The sequence below is a fragment of the Littorina saxatilis genome, linkage group LG6, assembly GCF_037325665.1.
Source record: "Littorina saxatilis isolate snail1 linkage group LG6, US_GU_Lsax_2.0, whole genome shotgun sequence".
NCBI lineage: Eukaryota > Metazoa > Mollusca > Gastropoda > Littorinimorpha > Littorinidae > Littorina > Littorina saxatilis.
In genome coordinates, this window is record NC_090250.1 from 27,661,650 (window position 1) to 27,679,149 (window position 17,500).

The following is a 17,500-nucleotide window of genomic DNA, read 5'->3' on the forward strand; positions in this document are numbered from 1 at the left end:
AAAAATAAAAATCCCGGCGCTCAGATTCCCGGCGCTTAGATATAGAACTGTACCCACGGAATACGCGCGATATAAGTCTCATATTGATTGATTGAGTGTGATATGGACATACAGCGCAGCGGTATCAAAGGCCGGTGACTATAATATGATGTTTATGGTGTTACCATACATACATGAAGGTACATTCTAGGAAGAAGTGACAAGTCGCGTAAGGCAAAATTACTACATTTAGTCAAGCTGTGGAACTCACAGAATGAAACTGAACGCACTGCATTTTTTCACAATGACCGTAGTCCGCCGCTAGTGCAAAAGGCAGTGAAAATGACGAGCCTGTACATGTTTAGCGCGGTAGCGGTTGCGCTGTGCTGCATAGCACGCTTTACTGTACCTCTCTTCGTTTTAACTTTCTGAGCGTGTTTTTAATCCAAACATATCATATCTATATTTTTTTGGAATCAGGAACCGACAAGGAATAAGATGACATTATTTTTAAAACGAGTTCGGAAATTTAATTTTAATCATAATTTTTATATTTTTAATTTTCAGAGCTTGTTTTTATTCCAAATATAACATATTTATTTGTTTTTGGAAACAGAACATGATGAAGAATAAAATAAAAGTAATTTTGGATCGTTTTATAAAAAAAATAATTTTAATTACAATTTTCAGATTTTTAATGACAAAAGTCATTAATTAATTTTTTTACGCCTACATGCTCAAATGCAATACCGAAGTCCGGCCTTCGTCGAAGATTGCTTGGCCAAAATTTCAATCAATTTGATTGAAAAATGAAGGTGTGACAGTGCCGCCTCAACTTTTACAAAAAGCCGGATATGACGTCATTCAAGACATTTATCAAAGAAATGATAAACACGTCTGGGGATATCATACCCAGGAACTCTCATGTAAAATGTCATAAAGATCGATCCAGTAGTTTAGTCTGAATCGCTCCGACTACACACACACGCGCACAGACACACACACACACACACACACAGACACACAGACACAGACACAGACACACACACACACACACACACACACACACACACACACACACACACCACGACCCTCGTCTCGATTCCCCCCTCTATGTTAAAACATTTAGTCATAACTTGACTAAATGTAAAAAGAGGAAGAATGAAGAAGGAGGGAACTGGAATGATTAGGGAAGGAAAGAAGGAAGGAAGAAAGGAAGGGAGAAGAACGGACGAGAAATGTATACAGTGAAAGAAAAGACAAAACAGGCAGACAGACAGAAATGTAGAAAGAAAGGAGAAACCAGCAAAACCAACATAAACAACAACAACAACAAAACTACACACACAAAACGAAAGAGGGAAATTCAGCAGAGAAAAAACATGACACCACACCACATGCACGACACAAAAAGCGAAGCCGCAGAAATCAAACGAAATGGCATCATGCTTGTCCTTTCATTCTCTAGGCTGACAGCCCTACACACAAGTGCATGGACATTCCATCACACACGGCACAGGTCCGGAATAAATAAAAGAATGATGCCTATCATTTCACACCCGCGTGCTTGTGAGCAAACACTACAAGGTATTCATACGCAATATTCAAAGTCACACCTCTCATTTAGTGTCACAATGGGTGGGTTTTTTTAAAAAATTTTTTTTAACCTGCCACCACTTAATGTGAGCAGTCTGCTGGTATGACAGCCAGATGTATAATGCAGTATAATTTTCTCCCATGTCGCCTGTTCGTGCCGGATTATTCCAGAGCGTCTCGACACGAGAGCTTTGTGTAATATCCTAATCCTGACACATTACAGATTTTAATATTTCATGGGCTCTGCGAAATGGCTGGTACTTTAGCTCGTGTCTGAACGCACCTGGGGCCTCTTTAGCAGATTGAGGCTGAATGCCCTCGTCCATTTCAAGCCAATTACTACTGCCTTTTGTGGCTTCAAAAAGCACGCCGCAATCTTCAAAGAGATCAGACACTACCAAGATGAAATATGATTCAAAGTGTGGTAATGTTGAAGTAAGTCGAAGTTGAAAGCATTTTTGTGTCACGACGCATAGCAAAAGTGGTTTACATTGTCGGTAAGAGTCAGTACCTGCGAGATCAAAAACTACAAAGATTAAATATCATTGAAAATGCGGTATTGTTGGAATCGGAATTGAACGCATTTTTGTTTCACGACGCAAAATAAAAGTAGTTTCCATTGGCGGTAAGAGTCTGTACCAGTGAGATCAGAAACTACAAAGATTAAATATAATTCAAAGTCAGTGCGGTAATGTTGAAGTCGGAATTGAAAGCATTTTCGTTTCAGGACAGCATAGCAAAAGTGGTTTACATCCCATTGTCGGTAAGAGTCAGTACCTGCGTGACGAAAAGGAGGATCCTCTTTCTGTAACTGCCCAATTTAATTATCTTGATATCAAGGACACGGCCTGTTATTCACAAAGAACATAATTATCCGTAGCTAGTCTGTATACTTGGAAGGTTTTGTTTGCAACGTTTCGTAAAGTGTTTTGGGAAAATAAGAGAGAGAGGGAGGGAGGGAGGGAGAGAGAGAGAGAGAGAGAGAGAGAGAGAGAGAGAGAGAGAGAGAGAGAGGGGGGAGGGAGAGAGAGAGAGAGAGAGAGAGAGAGAGAGAGAGAGAGAGAGAGAGAGAGAGAGAGAGAGAGAGAGAGAGAGAGAGAGAGAGAGAGGGACGGGGTACATTGGGAAGGAATTGAAAATACACGACGCACGCACGCAGACGCCCGGACGCGAACGCACGCGCAAACACTGTGACACCCGGGCCACTCCACACACACACATACACACACACGCCCACCCCCTACACACATACATACCACCTCAAAACAAAAAAAGCCTCCTCGCACACGGCGAAACAATGCAAAAGACAAACACATGAAAGAGGACAGCATTAATTGAAACGGGATCGACCGACTCATCTTCACACACACCTGCGATAATAACAGACTGGCTTTCACTGGCTAACTGGTCGCGAGACATCCTTTCTCTGTCATTCCAACTTTCCACGCTCCATAGACCCTATTCTGCTGAGTTCACCTAAGCGTGGAGCATCTATCCAACCGTTGGACAGTGAAATGAACTCACGGCCACAGTACTTTACCTGATGGGGCCATCGGAGCGAGCCTCTTCATTTATCGTCCTCGCAAATTTGTTAGAAATGTCTGGAATGTGGACAAAGAGCTGCTGTGACGATTGTACGTGTTTGTCTGAGTGTGTGTGTGTGTGTGTGTGTGTGTGGGTGTGTGCGTGCGTGTGCGTGTGACTGTGCGTGCGTGCGTGCGTGTGTGTGTGTGTGCGTGCGTGCGTGCGTGTGTGTGTGTGTGCCTCTGTATGTGTGTGTGTGTGTGTGCGTGTTTGGGTGAGTGCGTGCGTGTGTGCGTGCGTGCGTGTGTGTATGTGTGCATGTGTGTGTGTGCCCCAAAGTACGCGTGTCTTTGTGTGTGTGCCTCAGCATGTCTGCCTGTCCGTGTCTCTTTGTGTGTATATATCTGCGTGCATCTGTCGGTGTGTGTCTCTTTGTGTGTATATATCTGCGTGCATCTGTCGGTGTGTGTCTCTTTGTGTGTATATATCTGCGTGCATCTGTCGGTGTGTGTCTCTTTGTGTGTATATATCTGCGTGCATCTGTCGGTGTGTGTCTCTTTGTGTGTATATATCTGCGTGCATCTGTCGGTGTGTGTCTCTTTGTGTGTATGTATCTGCGTGCATCTGTCGGTGTGTGTCTCTTTGTGTGTATATATCTGCGTGCATCTGTCGGTGTGTGTCTGTGTGTCATTGCGATACGAACATTCCAATCTTATCACCGGCGAGGGTGCAGTCTAGCTTCCTATCACTGCAACAGGTGTTTGTTCACAATAAAACACGTCATTATGTCACTCAAGAACGAGATATTACACAGCTATCGACAGACTAAGCCATAACTGAGACAAAACTGACAAAAACTGTGAAAAAAGACATTTTGTAGACTTTTTACCATGACAAGAATATCAATAGACGTTGTCAGTCGGAAAGAAGTTTCGACATTTTGTCAACTGCGACATCAAGGAACAACCCGACACGTGAACGAAGGGATACAGTGGAACTACTCCTTTTTAGACCTTCATCTGAGAAAATCTAAAATGTCGGGTAAATGTACAGAGGTTATGATCAGAAAGTCTGAGAAAACACGTTCTTAAAAGGGAGGGAGTCTTAAAGGAACAGTAAGCCTCCCGTAAACCATCACAGATACTGTCAGGCTTTTACACACAGTACAAACACCCTACCATTGGAAAGCTCACCAAACGGGAACATCCTAGGTGCCCTACGAAAAGAGCGAGCAATTTTCAAAGAATTAATTTTGCGGATTGTGTCTGAGACAATCGGACCGTGGTGCGTTTTGGTGCTAGACCTAACTTTTAAAATTTAAATAATAAATTGACAGCTTGTTACACAAACATTCTTAAATCATAAAAGAATTCTTTTTTCATCAAGAAAAGATCAGTACAATTCGAAGTTTTGAAAGTTTGAAAAAAGAAAAGCCCGGAAGCAGGGTCACGCAAGGTCGTGGTTCTCGTAGCAGACGACGGTTTATGCCAATCGCCAGTTCCTCTGAACAGTCAAAAGCCACAGCTAGAGTTCTTGTGAACCACAGCCGTTTGTTTCGTGCATAGTCAGAGGTACTTAATAACGTGCTATTGCAGATAAGCTCACAGCGAGTCGCATTCAAATTACTAACTGACGACTACATTGTGAAAAAAGGAAACTTGATCACACGGGTTCACGATGGCTCAGGGGTAAGATAAACCACTAAAAAAAAAATTCTTTGAAAATTGCTCGCTCTTTACGGAGGGCATCTAGGATGTTCTCAAGCGGTGAGTGTTTAAATGAAAGGGTGTTTGTACTGTGTGTAAAAGCCTGACAGTATCTGTGATGGTTTACGGGAGGCTTACTGTGCCTTTAAATTGTGTGTGTGTGTGTGTGTGTGTGTGTGTGTGTGTGTGTGATTGATTGTGTGTGTGTGTGTGTGTGTGTGTGTGTGTGTGTGTGTGTGTGTGTGTGTGTGTGTGTGATGGTGAATAATGGGGTGTTCCACTGTATCCGAGAAAGAAAGACACCTCGTAGAGCAGAAAGCGATCGCGAAGACGTGTTCTTCTTCAGAGCTGTTCGATCAATGAACCAGAGTCACAAAATAATTGCTTCCACAAAAACACAGGAGAGGTTAGCTACAGAAATGCCAGTTTGTTTGTTTGTTTGTTTGTTTGCTTAACGCCCAGCCGACCACGAAGGGCCATATCAGGGCGGTGCTGCTTTGACATTTAACGTGCGCCACACACAAGACAGAAGTCGCAGCACGGGCTTCATGTCTCACCCAGCCACATTATTCTGACACCGGACCAACCAGTCCTAGCACTAACCCCATAATGCCAGACGCCAGGCGGAGCAGCCACTAGATTGCCAATTTTAAAGTCTTAGGTATGGCCCGGCCGGGGTTCGAATCCACGACCTCCCGATCACGGGGCGGACGCCTTACCACTAGGCCACCGAGAAATGCCAGTGACCTGTCGGAAGGTCAATAAATATCTATCATAAGGGGAACAATTGTGAACGGTAGGACAAACTATATCTCCGTTATTGTGTTTTGTGTGTGTTTTTGCTCACTTTTAGGTCGAGGAGCTTTTTTCTGTACTGTATTAGAGTAAACATTCCATCCATGTCCAATCCATCGATCGAGCCATCAAAAAAAAGCAAAAATCACAAACCTTGAGACTGGTTTTTACTGTAACAAAAAGAACAGGTTCAGAAGTATCTCAGAAGCAGGTAAGAAACGATCAAGTATTATTAGTTGTTGATCGCAACCGCGCAGTCAGGAGAGAATTAAGGAGAGAAAAAAAACACAAACAAAAAAACCTGTTGCATATATATCACGTTTCGTTTGTTCTCTCTGCTTGGTTATAGTGCAGAGCGGTAGATGAGTTTTTCCTCTTCCGTGTTCTGTTATTTGAGCTTGAAAACTAAATACCTTTTTATCAGTTTTTAAGGCGTATACCGCACATTTGTATTCCACTCGCATTCACCTGTAAAAGGGCAAACGCGTTCGTCTAAAACTATGACCTTTCAAAGCTGCATGACGAATAGGAAATCAGTACGCATGCGAAAGATTCCGCGGCGGAAAGGGGCACAGACAAATCGACTGTACATACTGTATTTAAGAAACGCACCGCTTTCCATGGCCACAAATGTAAATCTATGATTTATCTGCTGTTACAAATGTCAATACAAGAAGCTTATTAATCCTCGTCAAAAAGAAACATTGGCAGCAAGGTATCAACTTTTGCGCAGCAGAACTAGAAACTCAATAAGAATTACTGGTTATTAACTGCTGCAGAGAGGCCGGTGCAGACTTTAGGCCTAAAAAAAAAATAGGTGTGGTTACGGTAACCCGACCTACCCTATTTTTAGGGGCCGACCCTATAACTTTTTTATTACATTTGTCAAAACAAAAAAAAAAAAAAAAAAAAACGAGTGCAGAAAACGCAATGAAAGCGAAATCGCCCGAGTCGCACACTTATTTCCCTGTCAAGTAGGTTTAATTTGTACACATTAGAAAAAAAAGTGTAAAAAAAAAAGTGATTGCCTACCTTCCTACCCTATATTTTTTGGCTAATAGTATGTTACCGTAACCACACTTTTTTTTTTGGCCTTATGTTTTGTTGCTGTCTTTTGCTTTTCTTTAAAGGAAGCAGTGTGATCAATTGGTCTTTTTAATTGGAAGAGAACAGGTAAGTAATCACAGGCACTGCCCGTAGATTGGCTGGGCTGATAAAGAAGAGAAAGAGAAAACGAGAGATAAAGAGAGAGAGATAAAGAGAGAGAGATAAAGAGAGAGAGAGAGAGAGAGAGAGAGAGAGAGAGAGAGAGAGAGAGAGAGGGACAGAGACAGACAGACAGACAGCCAGAGAGACAGACAGACAGACAGGGATACCGGGATATAGGGATACAGATAGACGGACAATCAGACAGATAGAGACAGACAGACTGAGCGGGGAACAACTGCAGGTATGAACGGTGTTTTAATTTTAAAAGACAACTATATTTGTTTCTCAATGCAATTTGCAGTTTCTTTTAGACCCACAGATTCTATACGCTTTCAGACAAAAACTTCAAACTAATGACTAAGAAACACAAGAGGCGAAGCCTTCAAGGCTCCCGTAAGAAATCGACAAACAGTAACACAAACTCATTCACTCCGTCACACATACACACACACAGTAAGCATAGGTGACACGGTGCAAGAGTGGGAGACACTAGATCTAGATCTGTCTGTCTGTAGCCTACTTACGGGGACACGACTGCCAGATCGACACTGCGCTTTCGACAGCGCTTCCTCGCGCACACTCTGGAAACACGCTGTGCAGATCAACCTGTTGGAAATCTCCTTTGGTATCTTCTTTATCCCGTCGCGATATAACCTTCGTGGTTGAAAACGACGTTAAACACCAAATAAAGAAAGAAAGAATCTTCTTTCATCTATTTTTCTGGGGCTACAAAACCGAACAATGTGAAATCGTCTTCCCCGAATCGGCGAACTGCAGCTGGGTGAGAACTGTATCTATACCACAATCCTTCACGCGATCTGACTTAACCTTGACCCCTAACCTGGTGTACATACCACACACGACACAAACCAGTCACCTGTTTTTACCCCCCCCCCCCCCAAAACCCACCACCACCCGTTTTCTTTGGATACACACTTTAACTACATACGTGCCGACGAAATGTTGATCATTGCTTCAATACTTTAATTTGAAGCTGTTGCTTGGATAATAATCAGGTAAAATTAGTATTTCGGTGTTTAGTCAAATGTTAAAGTTTCTATCACACACATACACACATACACACGCACAGACAGACAAAAGTTAGCATCGCATAGGCTACACTTACGTGAGCCAAAAACTGTCTAAGAAACGGTGTCTCTTTAGTTCCACTTCAGCGTCAGATGTCTGTTCGACTTTGTGCAGAAGACAATGCAGGCTAAAAACTTTTTCCTTACTAAGCCCACACAGGAACAAACTTGGTAAATCTACTTTACCATTAATTTTGATCTGCCTTAGAAGTAGAGTAAACCAGCCGTCAAAGATAGTGTTACTGTTAGTAGATGAAAAAAGTTGTTATATATGGAAAATCCAATTATTCTCACTAAACGTCGATATGTGTGGAGGCTTGGACTGTCAAGGCACGATCAAAATAAAATTATAAAGAAAAAAAATGCAACAACCCCCCCCCCCCACACACAAAAAAAACACACAAAAAACACAAGAAAAAACACGGATACAAAATTAAATAAAAAAAAAGACACGAATTTAAACAAAAGTTTGGAAGTTTGTAAAGGGATTTAAAAAAAAAAAGTGTGGCTAAAAGAAGAGGGTAACAGCACTGATCTATCTACATGTGCACAAAGAGACCAGCGGTTAGACGAAGGCTTTTGTAATAAGTGTAAACTAACGTAAACTCCTTGATTCTTCTGTCCTTGAGAGAGAGAGAGAGAGAGAGAGAGAGAGAGAGAGAGAGAGAGAGAGAGAGAGAGAGAGAGAGAGAGAGAGAGAGAGTGGGGGAGAGAGAGAAGAGAGAGAGAGAGAGCGTAAGAGAGAGAGCGTGAGAGAGAGATAGAGAGAGAGAAGCAGAGACAGACAGACAGACAGACAGACAGACAGACAGACAGAGACAGACAGACAGACAGACAGACAGACAGACTGACAGACAGACAGAGAGACAGACAAGAGAGACAGAGCGACAGAGCGACAGACAGACAGACAGACAGACAGACAGACAGACAGACAGACAGACAGACAGACAGACAGACAAAAAGGGCGAAACACAGAGAACGTCATGCTGGCATAAAACCTTGTGTTTAAAAAGGGAGGGGGAGGTATGCCGATTGATCTCAGTGGAATTAGGAATGAACATTGTCAAATTAGGCAAAGCATCATGGCGTCATATTAGTACCAGAATCGACATTAACAGGGATAATGATGATGGCTGTTACTAACTTAGATAATTACACCGAACATCCCGTTTGTTTGTTTGTTTGTTTATTTGTTGCTTAACGTCCAGCCGACTACGCAGAGCCATATCAGGACGAGGAAGGGGGGGATGAAGGGGGCCACTTGTCAAGCGATTCCTGTTTACAAATGCACTAACCCATTACTTGTGTCCCAGCAGGCTTTAGTAAAACTAAATTAATACCTACTGGAAGATTACCAGTTTCCAGTATGTTAAAATAGGCTTAACCTATCTACTGCTGGACTTACATCAGAACACTAACAGATTAAACTATACATGAATCGCGAGACAAGCGGCAAGAGAAGAGATTTTTGGAAAAAATACAGGTGAATGAGCAAGAAGGCAGAAAAAAGAAAAGAATTCATGAAGAAAAAGAGAGCATGACAGGAAAGAGGAACCAAAAATCTACCTAACAGCAAACTAGAAAGCTCCTGCGGTTCCAAAAACAGGAGGGGCTTTTAATTTCATAACCGCAGTGCCCCACTGCGGGACCGAACATCCCGTAACTTACCACAAGATACGTGTAGTAAATCATAGCAAACACAGAATTGCATAAAGGCAAATACTGCTTCCCCTATCTCTTCTTTTTTTTCGAATTCTACTACTACTACGATGACGATGACGACGACGACGACGACGACGATGACGACTACTGCTGTCTCAGCCAGAAGTCATTTTGTCCAGTTTACAAAACAGAATAATCGCAGACTTTTTTCTTCAGGGAGACCTACTTACATCCGCTATCTGAGTTACACAAACATATCAGTTCTAGTTTTTGACACAGCACACATGAAATCTGCCTCCCTGAGTGAAGGTACAGGTCGTCTCAAGTTAAACTATAGAAACCCAGAGATGCCAAAACAAGCCAACACTGAAGTATGGCAACCCAGGCATGCCACATGCATATATATATATATATACAGCGGAACCCCCCTTTTAGACCCCCAATTTAAGACTCATTCCCTTTTAAGACCTTGTTTTCTCAGACTTTTTGTTCAAAACCTCTGCAAATGTACCCCCATGTTAAGACTGCCTTGTTAAGACTGCCTTGTTAAGACTGCCTTGTTAAGACTGCCTTGTTAAGACTGCCTTGTTAAGACTGCCTTGTTATATAAGACCTAATTTTCTCAGATTTTGCGAGGTCTTAAAAGGGGCATTCCATTGTATCCCCTACATCTCATGTGTACGCAACGTACGGCGACACAGGCATGCCAAAACCAAACCTTCCCAAAATCGTTTGCGTAAAGTATGGTAACCCATGCACGCCAAAACAAGGATCTTAATCTTATCTGCAAAGTCCTTACAGTCTCGGTGAGCCTCTCAGCGTGACCCCAACAAGGGCACGCGGACAAACTTTAGAGGAGAGAACCTGAACGCAACGATAACGCTGTGTTGTGGGAGTCTACTTGGTCCTGTTTCGTCGGTACATAAAACCATTGACAATGAATTACGACTGTGATAAAATGAAGAGCCCGGTTATACTATATAAAGAGAACAGCCACATAATCGACATACGATAAAGTCTTTAAAAGAGAGGTGCGGTATTGTAAAACACGCAGTTGTTTCGTCTGCATTTCTCAACTGATATTCCTCTATCGCTGTTTTATGGTGTGATCTTATGTCAATTTTGATTGGCAAAGTCACACTGATGCGCAGGTAATGCAAATGATGATAATAGCTTTACAAATTACACTATGAAAATATATGAAGGGAACAAATTGAAAGAACGAAAGAAAGAAAGAAAAGACGAAAAAAATTCACAGAAACAAAGAAGACAGAATTAAACAAGAAAGAACAAAACAAGTCGGATTGAAGATTAGATTTCAAGACAAGGACAGCCTACCCTCTCTTGAGATTGCAAAATATTCCCTTGTTCTCATTTCGCCGTCCATCGGACCAGCTGTTCAAGCCACAATAGTCTGGGACAGGCTGATCTTTCTTAACCCAGTGTGGGATTTTCAGTGGGGCGACCACCCCCAACCCAGCGCGTCCCCGGGTGGCGGATAGGGGAACGGTCTTCAGATATGGAGATCAGCCGCTTGCGGCCGCGGACCAAACTGGCTCCGGGTGGGATCCCGGCAAATCCTCCCCCCTGTGCTCTCAGGGTAGGACGTACGGGCCATGAGCTAAGGGTGAGGTAACCCCGACAGAAAACCCCGAATGCTGAAGACGGAGGACCCGGGCCGCACGGCGCATTCTAACAAACCACGGGTACACGCACTTACGCAAATGATGACACAATCAACCAGCACAGATGGAAATGGCGCTCGCCCATTGAGGACCCCCCAGGGTGGAGCAGCGTCGGGTCCCATGCCTCAAAGGGACCCAGCCCCAACTACTGGAGGTCCCTCCCGTCCGTCTTGTCACGCCAGGGGACGCGGGAGGAGAGTGACTGGCACCACCACAACCAGGAAGAAACCCAGTCAGCAGCGACCTTTTCAGGTCATGCACTGGAACGCAGAAAGTATCCTGAACAAGAAGACAGAGTTGGAGCATATCCTGCATGAGAAGAACATCAACATCTGCTGTATTCAGGAGACGCACCTGACACCCCAAAAGTCCTTCAAAGTGAGAGGCTACCAATGCCTTAGGTCCGACAGAACAGACCGAAGCAAAGGAGGAATCCTGACCCTCATCAGGAACAACATCAATGCCTGTTTGATAGAAACGCACATGGAGGACTCCGAATATCAGGTGATTCGAATCCAGACGAAGACATCAGAATTCCATCTTGTCAACTTCTACTGCCCCAATGATAGACACCTCGCCCTTGACACGATCCCCGCAAAGGCCTCCAACTTCATCGTGGTGGGTGACTTCAACAGTCATTCACAGAGTTGGGGATATGACCACCTGGATCGGAGAGGAGAAGAGGTGGAGAACTGGCAGGACGACAAAGGTCTCATCCTTTTGAACAGTCCCTTTGACTGCCCTACATTCTACTCCAGAAGATGGCACACTACATCAACTCCTGACCTAGCCTTCTGCACGGAAGACATGCACCAGCTAACCAGCAGAGAGGTCGGAGAACAGCTAGGTGGAAGTGACCATCGGCCAGTCTTTTTGACCCTGGGTATGGAGTCCTGCACTGAAGCTTCCTTCCCACGGTGGAACTACAAAAGAGCGAACTGGTTCCTCTTTAGACACCGCACCAGCGAACTCACCAAAGACATCAGAGTCGAGGGTCGAGACATCAACATGATGGCGAAGGACTTCAACATGAGCATCCTCAGAGCAGCGCATGAGTCCATTCCCAGGGGTGCCAGGAGAGACTATAAGCCCTACTGGAGCAATGAATTGCAGGAACTGGATGATGATCTGGCAGACGCCAGAAGGGAAGCAGAAGTCAACCCGTCACAAAACAACAACATCCGCCTCCAGGAAGCCAAAGCCATATTTCTCAAAAAGAAGCTACAGGCAAGACGGAGAAGCTGGCAAGAGAAAACAAGCTCTCTGAACCTTGAGAAGGATGGCAGAAAGCTCTGGAGGCTCACCAAGCAGTTGAATGATGAGAACACCAGCAGAGGAAAGATCACATTAGAAGAGAACGAGAAGGTGCTAACTGGAAAGCATGCTGCCAACCAATTTGCTGAAAGCTATGCAGCTGAGAGCAACCTCCATGTTAGCCCCGAGAAACAGAGAGAAGCAAGAAGAGAGAAAAGAGAGAGACCTGCCAGACAGTCGACAGTGGACGCCATGAGTCAACCACTCACACTCCACGAGCTGCACTCAGCTCTGAAAAAGTCAAAGGCGAAGAAGTCCCCTGGCCCAGACGGCATCACCAACGAGATGCTAACCCACCTTGGTAGCGCAGCAGAGAACAAGCTACTCGAGGTCTTCAACAGCAGCTGGCAAGAAGGATCGCTACCACAACTCTGGCGAGAAGCGATCATGATCCCCATCTTAAAAAAAGGGAAGGATCCAAAGAAGGCCACCAGCTATCGCCCAATCAGCCTCACCAGCTGTGTTGTGAAGACCCTGGAGAGAATTGTGAACGAGCGCCTCAGGTGGTACCTGGAATCCAGGAACCTCCTCGCCCCTGAACAAGCTGGATTCCGACAGTTCCGCAGCACTGAAGATCAGGTCACTTACCTGGCGCAAGAAGTTGAAGATGCCTTTCAGGAACAGAAGCTGGTCTTCGTCACCTGGATAGATCTTCAGAAGGCCTTTGACAAGGTCTGGAAAGATGGACTCCTTGTAAAACTGCTGAGGAAAGGCGTGTCCAGCAACATGTACCAGTGGATTCGCTCTTACCTCTATAACCGCAGGGCAAGAGTTAACGTCGACCAGACCAAAAGCAAGAAGTTCCTCCTTCGTCATGGCGTCCCTCAGGGCGGAGTCCTCTCCCCCACACTCTTCCTTCTCTTCATCGACGATCTGGTGTCTGAGATGCCCAAGGGGATCAAAGCTGCTCTCTACGCAGACGACCTTGTGATCTGGTGCAAGGAGGAGCACGCAAGTACTGCCACCTACAGAATGCAGCAAGCGGCAGATAGGCTGAACGCATGGGCAGAAGATTGGTGCGTCTCCATCAACAAGGAGAAATCCTCCACCACCCTATTCACACTGTCGCCAAAGCAGAAAGCCGGAACCATTAGGCTTGGTGGAACTCCTCTGAGAGAGGATGAAGAAGCAACGTACCTTGTGTCACCTTTGATAGACGGCAGACCTGGAAACCACACATTGCACAGGCAGAGACGAAGGCCCGGCGCAAGCTAGCCATACTCAGGAAGCTGGCAGGTACCACCTGGGGAGCGAACGAGAAGATACTGAAGACAGTATACCAGGGAACAATCAGACCCCACCTCGAGTACGGCTCCACAGCGTGGTCAACCTCAGCCAAGACAAACCTGCAGACCCTTGACCGTGTGCAAAACCAGGCCCTCCGACTCATCACTGGTGCAATGAAATCCACGCCCATCAAGGAAATGGAGAAGCTTACCACCATCCAACCCCTCTGTCAGAGAAGAGAAGCCAAGACTATGGTACAGGCCGAGAAGCTCAAGTGCCTACCCGACCACCCCATGAAGCACAGACTGAGCAACCTCACCAAGAACCGGCTCAAACGGAGCAGTTTTGTACACGAGAGCAAGAGACTTTCTCGACAGTACAGAGAAGTCCTCCCACAGAACACTCTACCTCTGACTCAAGAAGAAGAGGAAACCCCCAAGGCAACAGAGAAACCAGGCATCCAGATCTGCACCAGTGTTCCACATGTTACCTCAGGAGAAGATCAGAATGACACAGCTCGACAGGCACTCACCTTAGCCCTGATCGACGAACAGTACCCAAAAGAGGCGTGGATCCATGTATACACCGATGGATCAGCAACTAAAGCCCATGACAGACGGACTACACAAAACAGTGTTTTCTCTCAAAACAAACACAAAACAGCGTGTTTCCCGTGTGACATCCCTCAAAACGCGTTTCGGAAAACACTGTTTCGTGTTTCCGCGTCGTGTTTTTGGTTTTAGAGCCTGCTCTAAAATCTGAAAACACGTTTTGGTAGTCAGCCAATGAACAGCGGACGATCAATTCACGTGACTCGGTTTCCGGCATCAACAAGAGAGAAAAAAATGGCCGATCCAGAGGCGGTACCGATTGAAGGTAGTACTGGAGCCCTGAATCCTTACTAGAGCTATATGGAGCCTGTAACGTTTGACAAGAGTCACTAATATCAGTGTGCGCTTTCAGCCGTGTTGTTTACAAACCCGAAACCCGAACAAGCGCAGTACGCTGTACTGGACGGGTCAACCTGACACTGACCGTTTGAGTGGGCGCTGCATGCATGCATGTGTACAAACTGACCGCACACAGCGCGGTAGCTGGAACGGGTCAAGCTGACACTGACCGATATTTCTGTGAAAACAGGAAGCATGCTAGTCTGTGTGTTTCGCGTGTGACATCCCCGCTTTGAAAACATGTGTTTCTCCAACGTTTTGAGTTGGAGTTTTTGTCGAAAACATTGTTTTGTGTTGCCCGTCTGTCATGGTCTTAACGCCGTGCTCAATGGAGGTGCAGGCATTCTCATCCAGTTCCCTGGGGGACATACAGCTACATCCAGCGTTGCCACTGGCAAACACTGCACAAACTATAAAGCAGAAGCAGAAGCTCTCATGCAGGCCGCCTCCTTGGTTCAGGACTCCGCAGACCCTTGCTACCAAGTTGTCTTCCTCTCGGACGCCCTTTCAGTCCTTCAGGCCCTAGAGAACGACAAACTCCCACAGCTGGCCAAAGCATTACAGATGGTCAGACAAACCAGAAGAGTTGTCCTCCAGTGGATACCAGCACACTGTGGGATACCAGGAAATGAAAGGGCAGATGAGCTGGCGAAAGAAGGAGCCGTGGAAGACCAACCTGAAAACAGTGTCAGCTTTAGTGAGCAGAAGACAATCATCAAGGCATTGATGAGGCCAAGGACAAACAGAGATGACTACCACACAATGTCCAGAGAGCAGCAAGTCAACCTCATCAGGCTGCGTACTGGCCACAACAGGCTCAATGCTCACATGAACCGAAAGTTCAAGCTGGCGCCATCACCAACCTGTGCCTGCGGTCAAGAAGACCAAACAGCGGAACACATCTTACAGCGATGTCCCTTACTAGATGAGGAACGAAAAGAAGTGTGGCCGTCACCAACTCCCTTGCAGACCAAACTATACGGCAGTCGACAGGAGTTGGAGAAAACAACAACATTTATCACCAGTGCTGGACTGATTGTGTAACCTCTGCGAACGCCAAGAAGAAGAAGAAGAAGAAGCCACAATAGTAAAAACCCATCCAGTTACAATTTTTGCTTGTTTAATTGTTCTTCCTTTTCGTTTTTGGTATTCCCAAGCTTTAATTTAGTTGGTTTTCCGACTTTTATCGTGGTTTTTTGTGTGTTTTTTTTTAAAGCACAGACCAACACTGTTAATTTGTCAGTGACACAGGTGTACAAAACCGTGTTATAATTATCAGTGAATAGACACCGTCAAATAAGATATTCGCATTAAGGGGTGTGGTTACGAAGCAATCTGTCAATCTACTACCACGTAGCAAACGAGGAAAACATATCATAGAACTCTACAGTTGTACAGCGAAAGAAAACAGGTGGGTCGTGAATTGAAGGATAAAGTGAGGCAACACAAAAGAAGATGTGGAAAGAAGGAGGAGGAGGAAGAAGAGGAGGAGGAAGAAGAGGAGGAGGAAGAAGAGGAGGAGGAAGAAGAGGAGGAGGAAGAAGAGGAGGAGGAAGAAGAGGAGGAGGAAGAAGAAGAGGAGGAAGAAGGTGATATAGGGGGAAGATACCTAAGAGGGAGGAAGAGGGGGGGGGGGGGTGCACAAAAAGGAGAGGAACAAGGAGGAGGAGAAGGTAGAGGGAGACAAAGATAAAAAAAAGGAGGAGAAGATGGTATAGAGGAGAAGGGAGAGGAGGGGGCGAGGAGGTGAAGGAGGAGGAGGCAGCTGAGGAGAAGAAGGTACAAACGAAGGAGGAGAATGGGGATGACAAAGGGGAGAACAAAGTTGAGGAGAAAGCGAGGGGGAGAAAGAAGGTGATATGAGGCGGAGGCGACAAGAATGAAAAAGATGGAGACGGGGAGAGGGTGATAAAGAGGGAGAAGATACCAAAAGGGCAGGAAGGGGAGGGGGGAGGAGACTAACGAGGAAGAGGAGGAAAAGGTAGAGGAAGACAAAGATAAACAAGTCGCGCAAGGCGAAATTACTACATTTAGTCAAGCTGTGAAACTCACAGAATGAAATTGAACGTAGTCCGCCGCTAGTGCAAAAGGCAGTGAAAGTGACGAGCCTGTTTGGCGCGGTAGCGGTTGCGCTGTGCTTCATAGCACGCTTTACTGTACCTCTCTTCGTTTTAACTTTCTGAGCGTGTTTTTAATCCAAACATATCATATCTATATGTTTTTGGAATCAGGAACCGACAAGGAATAAGATGAAAGTGTTTTTAAATTGATTTCAAAAATTTAATTTTGATCATAATTTTAATTTTTTTTTAATTTTCAGAGCTTGTTTTTAATCCAAATATAACATATTTATATATTTTTGGAATCAGAAAATGATGAAGAATAATATGAACGTAAATTTGGATCGTTTTATACATTTTTATTTTTTTTTACAATTTTCAGATTTGTAATGACCAAAGTCATCAATTAATTTTTAAGCCACCAAGCTGAAATGCAATACCGAAGTCCGGCCTTCGTCGAAGATTGCTTGGCCAAAATTTCAATCAATTTGATTGAAAAATGAGGGTGTGACAGTGCCGCCTCAACTTTTACAAAAAGCCGGATATGACGTCATGAAAGACATTCATCGAAAAAATGAAAAAAACGTCCGGGGATATCATACCCAGGAACTCTCATGTCAAATGTCATAAAGATCGGTCCAGTAGTTTACTCTGAATCGCTCTACACACACACAAGCACACACACACACACACACACACACACAC

The 17,500-nt window shown here is 44.8% G+C and overlaps 2 protein-coding genes across 3 annotated transcripts in view; one reads left to right on the plus strand and one right to left on the minus strand.

The window, feature by feature from the left end:
• Positions 1 to 17,500, minus strand: part of LOC138968894 (protocadherin-1-like) — a 139,446-nt gene that overhangs the window by 118,613 nt on the left and 3,333 nt on the right. The gene's annotated exons all lie outside the window — the stretch shown is intronic.
• LOC138967968 (glutamic acid-rich protein-like) overlaps positions 1 to 17,500 on the plus strand; it is a 19,040-nt gene that overhangs the window by 415 nt on the left and 1,125 nt on the right. The window contains exon 2 of the mRNA XM_070340530.1: positions 16,165 to 16,324. Within this exon, the coding sequence (XP_070196631.1) occupies positions 16,165 to 16,324 (160 nt within the window). The remainder of the gene's footprint in view (positions 1 to 16,164; positions 16,325 to 17,500) is intronic.